Raw genomic sequence first — 6,072 nt, forward strand, 5'->3', positions numbered from 1 at the left:
GAACAGTCTCTTCAGCTCAACATATCCCCACACCCTTTTTGCTTGGTTTTGTTTGTTTTGGTTTGGTTTCAAGACAGAATTTTACTGTATAGCCCTTGATGTCCTGAAATTGACTTTGTTTTTTTGTTTTTGTTTTTTTTTTTTTTTTCCGAGACAGGGTTTCTCTGTGTAGCCCTGGCTGTCCTGGAACTCACTCTGTAGACCAGGCTGGTCTCGAACTCAGAAATCGGCCTGCCTCTGCCTCCCAAGTGCTGGGATTAAAGATAAGGGGCTGCTTTTGCCTACACCACTGGGTTTCCAGTTGTCCTTTTTTGAGATAAGGTTAAGGATAGCCTTGAACTTTTGATACCCCTGCTTTCTACCTCCCAAGTGCTAGGATTACAGGCATGTACCATCATGCCTAGTTTATAGTAGGGTGTGTTTGCTAATTTTTTAAAAATATTTTTGGGGGCGTTTTATTATATTATTATTATTTATACAGCATTCTACCTGCAGGCCAGAAGAGGGCATCAGATCCCATTACAGATGGTTGTGAGTCACCATATGGTTGGTTGCTGGGAATTGAACTCAGGACCTCTGGAAGAGCAGTCAGTGCTCTTAACCACTGAGCCATCTCTCCAGGCCCTTGTTAGTGGCTTTTAAAATAAGTGTGCTTGTAGCAATTTTCCTCTTAACCACAGCTAGCTCCCAAATAATTAAGAGTAGACTATTCTATTTATTTAACAAGCTAGAAGGGCACAGTGACTGAGCAGTAGTACTCCACTTTAATCCTCTAAGCTAATCTGTACCTCCCAGCCAGAATCCCAGAGATACCTGCATTTTAGTACTGATCTGGCTCTCTGGGCTCTAGGTGTTTTCTCCTATACTCTTTCTGTGGCAAATCCCCTCTTCCCCTCTCCCTGTCTCCTCCATCCCTTGGCTGGGAGGAAGCCCACTGATTTCCTCCCCTGTTCAGTCATTGGCTGATCAGCTTCTTTATTGACCAATTAGGGAATAATTTGGGAGCAATGTTTTGCAACCAGATTGGAGGGGGCACTAAAATCATCATTTGAATAATATACAAGGATAATCTTTACACAGTGCACAATAACATTATGCCTACACAGGTGGTCCTGGGTTCTATATAGTATTCTGCCTGCATGCATGCCTGCAGAAAGCAGACTGAGTAATCCAAGGAGAACAAGCCAGTAAGCAGCACACCTCCATGGCCTCTGCATCCGCTCCTGCGTCCAGGTTCCTACCCTGTTTGAGTTCCTGCCCTGACTTCTGTCCTTTTGAAGGACTTCCCTGCATGTGACTGTCATCTTTGACCTGATCTGTGAATGACCTCCCGCCTACAGGACCAATATCTGTAATCTGACCTCACAAAGCTTCATCCAGGTGTATGACAGGCTTGCCAAAACCCAGAAGGAGGGGCTGGAGAGATGGCTCAGTGGTTAAGAGCACTGGCTGCTCTTCCAGAGAGGACTGGGGTTCAGTTCCCAGCACCCTCATGACAGCTCACAGCTGTCTGTAACTCCAGGTTCAGGGGACCCAACACCCTCACCTAGACATCAATGCACATAAAATAAAAATAAATAAATCAAGGAAAAGAAAAAACCAGAAGGGGTGCAAATGAGTCAAGGCAGCGAGCAGCAACCAGAGAACTGCATTCAAACTCTATACCTGCATCCTGTTCGCTCTCTCCCGATCATTCCTGATGATGGTGCTGTGAAGGTGTCAGCCAAACAAGCCTTCCTCCCCAGTGTGCTGTTTGGTCATGTTGCTTCACGGCAGCAACGGTGGCCCTGACTAAGACACAGGGACTCTTAAAATGGAAATCTGGTCATTCCAACAGCTGAGATCTCACCCCCTGCCATCCCACTCAGCCAGGCCTGTGAGGTCCCTTGGTTCCCTGACTGCTTTGAAGCTTCATCCCTATCCAAGAGACTCCTCACAGCACAGGCCCTGGGCCAGGATCTCCAGAGAACCTGTGGGCAATGGGCAGAAGCCTCAACCTACACTGCACCAAACCTTCTAGAACATTCTGCCCCCCACATAATGCCCTGGCTCCAACCCTCTCATGCTTTCCTCTAAGCCCGAAGGCTGAAGGCCTATTCCTTCCTAAACTTCTGTTTGGCTGGGACACTGGGCTACTGCTGAGGGCTCGTTACTCTGGAGGCTGAGAAAGGAAGACAGCCGGGGAGTTCAACCACAGCTTGAGACCTTGTCTCAAAAGAAAGAGAGGGCTGGGCATTAGGGGGCATAGCTTATTAGTAGAGAGCTTCTCTGGCATGCTGCAAGTCCCAGCACGAGAGAAGGAGAGAGAGAGAGAGAGAGAGAGAGAGAGAGAGAAAGAGAGAGAGAGAGAGAGCAGCTCAGGCTCTCCATGACCTTTCCTTCATGTTTCCTCTTGTATTTCATAATGACCTTGGGTGGCAGGAACCAATGTCTTGTCACCACCAGTTTTCCGACACGGTGCCAGGCTCAGGGGAAGAATCTGAACACAATCAGTTAGGACGGGCTTTCCATCAGGAAGAGGGTGAGGGGAATCTGAGATGGTTATCGGCCCAATCATTTCCCAGCAGGAAGGTAAGAGAGGCCCCTGACTGCAATCAAAGCTCATGGCATGTCATCTCAGGCCACTGAGGCCCAACTAGTTCCCCTTCTTAGGGTCATGCTCGTGACTGAAAACATTTTCCAGTTAAAGCCACCCTCCTCTGACATGTGACCGAAAGGAAACAGGACTCCATATTGTCCTTCAAGGAGACGCCTTTATTGTAACATAAAATACACAATTTTATGGCTGCCTCAATTTATACACAATACTTTTTTGGTGGCTATATACTAATCTGCCTCAACACTAAAATATGTATCTGAAATAAAACGTTAAAAAGAAAAATTATAAAAGAATATTTTCGTTGTAGGAGATAGCCACTTCAAATCTCCTTCCACCTCTACAAAGCCCCCCCCCCCAGGCCACACCCCAAAGCTGAGGCTTTCCCGACTCACTCGTGGGTCTGTGAGCAGGCAAGAGGTGGGTGGAGACCTGCCCTCACCTCATTTTTGGGTGCAAGAGTTGGGCAGAGAGACCAGCATGCGGATAGGGGACACACTTTCCAGTTAAAAACCTCTCCCATGTCCAGGTTCACCCTCAGTAAATCCAGGGTAGCTTAAAAACTATGTGGAAGCCTCGCTTCTTTGGCAACCTTTTCTCCAACCTAACTTGAGAGTCAGCTTAGAACCTTCCGGAGGGGACCCAGGCTGCTCTACTCTCCCCATGCCTTGGGGCCATGTCCACCATATATCTAGATATTTGTCGAGTCCACACCCTCATGAGGGTTACTGGGACAGTCGCATGACAGGTGGGGACGAGTCCCTTAAGCCTGGACTTCCCTGGCAGTTCCAGCTTTCTTCTGAGGGGCCAGGGAGGGGCCTCACACCTCCTCCATCCGGCCAGCACCTGAGGCAGAGAGGCTACCACCAGGCATAGAAAAAAATCAGTGTACAAAACCAAGGCAAGGCAAACAGCAGCTTTTGAAAACTCGTCCCCCAATAATAAATAATTTACTACACAGGAGTATTTTCTTCTAACAGTAAAACACTGATAAATTCAGAAGTTATTTTTGTAAAAAAAATATGTTTATTTACTTGCATGTATAAAAATAAGGTTTTGGGGGCTCCTCTCCTGGGCACGGTTCTGCCCTTGTTTGGGAGAGGAAGCCAAGGAGGGCTCTCAGCAAGCCTGAGTGGCAACCGCTCTCTGCTTGCCCCTCTCCCTGACGGTCCACTGCAGCCCCTTCCTTCCTTCTGGAGACACTACAGAGGAGACTGTGGAACAAATCACCCTGAGGCTTTCGCTTTGCTTTTAGTTTTCCAAGCTTCCTAGGAAACCCCGCTGACTGACTGCATTTCCCCAATCCCCAACAGCACCCGGCACCCAGCACTGCACAGTGCTGGCTGCCTGCTTGGCAGGCTGTCCCCGTGTGCAGGTCCCATTCCTACCACCTAATCCTCAGGGCACTATGTGACACTGAAGGGAGATGAAGTGATCTGGGTACAGAGGACCCAGGACCTGATACAGGAAGGGAGAAATTTGATGTCAAATTAGGGTGCAAATGGGAAAAACATTAAAAAAAAGGACCTGATTTAGAAACAAAAAACACCACCGGACGTTTGCAGAAAGCCATTATCAACACGCTTGGAGAAAAGCCTTGGATAGCGCAGGCGCGGCCTGGCCACAGCACAGAGTTGGGGAGGCTGGCGCAGACAGGCCACGCCCAGCGTCTGGAGCCAGGACTTGGGCACACCGCACCGCCCTGGCAGAAGGAGCACAGGGCATCACCTGAACCTGTACGCTCAGAGCTGGGTTGCCTGGCTTCCTCTCCACTATTTTGTTAAACATCTCCACTTGAATACACGCACGTAAGCTGAGTGGCAGTTCTAGAAATAGAGACTGATTGAGCAGAGAGGGAAGGAGCCAGTGTTAAGATGGCAGAAGTGGCAGAAACGGAAACAGCCACTCCCCATCCAAAAACCTGTGACCACCCTTGCCCCATCACCCTGGATTCAGCTCCCTTTTCCGTCCCTTATGCAAAGGGGACAGGGGACACGGGAGGTACTGGCTTTCATCATCAGACAGTCATCTACATCTCAGAAGACAGACGGAGACAATGACTTGCTTGGACTATGGACTACCTGGCAGAGGAACAGAGGCTCCCCAGTGAGAGGGTGCTTTTTCCTCTGTCCTTTTCTTACTTGGACAATCACGTGTCAAGGGTCAGCCACCCTGAAGACACATGGCCAGGTTCCAGGGTTCAGGGAACCAACTGCCTTTTTGCACATGGTAAAAACAAGCACAGCCGCTGCCCTGGCGTGGCGGCTTAGACTGGACAGCAGGGGCAGGGGGGGAAAAAAACACGACGTGCAAATGCACTCACACTCACGCGCACTCCCTTCACTAGTGCCACTATGCACAGAGACACTAAAGTCACAACTAGTATTAACACTTCACATTACGAGTATTGTTTCCAAAGAGAAGCGATTCATGGAATTAAAACATCCACAGGAAGTTCCTCCACGAGGACGACGAAGCTGCAGGTGGTGAGGTCTGGTCATGACTGTGCGTGAGGGATCCACTGACTGTCCATGGGCCGGCCTAAGAGCTCTTCCACGCGCCGCGCCACGTCCATCGTGTCTTCCAGATCAAAGTCCCCATCGGTGTCAAGGACGGAGTCCGGGCTTCAGAGGGAAGGACAAATGATGAGGGGGAGGCGCAAAGGTTATCAGAGGTCATCTGAAATCCCATAACCCACCAGGTGAGTGAACTGGGCTCTCACTAGAAAGATCTCCTGATAGAAATCAGAGAGGCCTTTGCTGGCTAGGTCATCAGACCGTCCTATCTATCCTGGATGCCCACTCCCAAACTCCACCCAGCCCTTACACACAAAGTGTGGCAAATCTCCATTTTTCAGAGAAGACAAACAGATGCCAATTTGCTCATGGCCACTGATGCTTTAAATATCTGGTGCAATCTCCCCCTCTGGAAGGCCAGTGCCTGGATGTAGGCTGGGTGAGGTTAGTTCCAGAGAACCTTCAGGTTCCTTTGCCCTGACTCCAGGCCTTAGGAAGTCCAGCCTGAAGCCAAGGCCCCAGTTGCTCCCATTTATGCCCCCAAGAGCATGACCTACTTGGGTGGGTACATGTTGTAGTGAGCCTGAGGGCACACGACTGGGGAAGGAGCCTGATCCATGTAGGTGGCGCCACCCCCAGCATCTGTGGATGCATTTGCAAACCTGTAGAAGGAAGCAGAACACAACCTCAGCCACGTGGACTGGAGGAGGGGCTAGGGGGCATCTTCATGTCTTTTGCAGGACATAGGAAGTTGGACCCCAGGGGCCTGCACACAGCATGACTGCAACTCAGTTACATCTCAAAGGCTAAGCCAGGTTTCCTGGGGTCTTAGGGATGCTGGACTCAGGTGCTGGGGGAAGAACACAAACAAGAGAGAGAGAGAGAGAGAGAGAGAGAGAGAGAGAGAGAGAGAGAGAGAGAGAGAGAGAGAGAGAGAGAGAGAGAGAGAGAGAGAGAGAG

At 49.7% G+C, this 6,072-nt stretch overlaps 1 protein-coding gene across 2 annotated transcripts in view; it reads right to left on the minus strand.

The window, feature by feature from the left end:
- Positions 1–2,733: 2,733 nt before the first annotated feature.
- Positions 2,734–6,072, minus strand: part of Stat5b (signal transducer and activator of transcription 5B) — a 71,674-nt gene continuing 68,335 nt past the window's right edge. For both annotated transcript variants that reach the window (XM_021178221.2, XM_021178220.2), the window contains exons 18-19: positions 5,670–5,774; positions 2,734–5,220 (exon numbers count right to left, since the gene is read on the minus strand). In XM_021178221.2, the coding sequence (XP_021033880.1) occupies positions 5,094–5,220; positions 5,670–5,774 (232 nt within the window). In that variant the 3' untranslated portion in view covers positions 2,734–5,093. The remainder of the gene's footprint in view (positions 5,221–5,669; positions 5,775–6,072) is intronic.

This window comes from Mus caroli, chromosome 11 (assembly GCF_900094665.2).
Source record: "Mus caroli chromosome 11, CAROLI_EIJ_v1.1, whole genome shotgun sequence".
Lineage (NCBI taxonomy): Eukaryota > Metazoa > Chordata > Mammalia > Rodentia > Muridae > Mus > Mus caroli.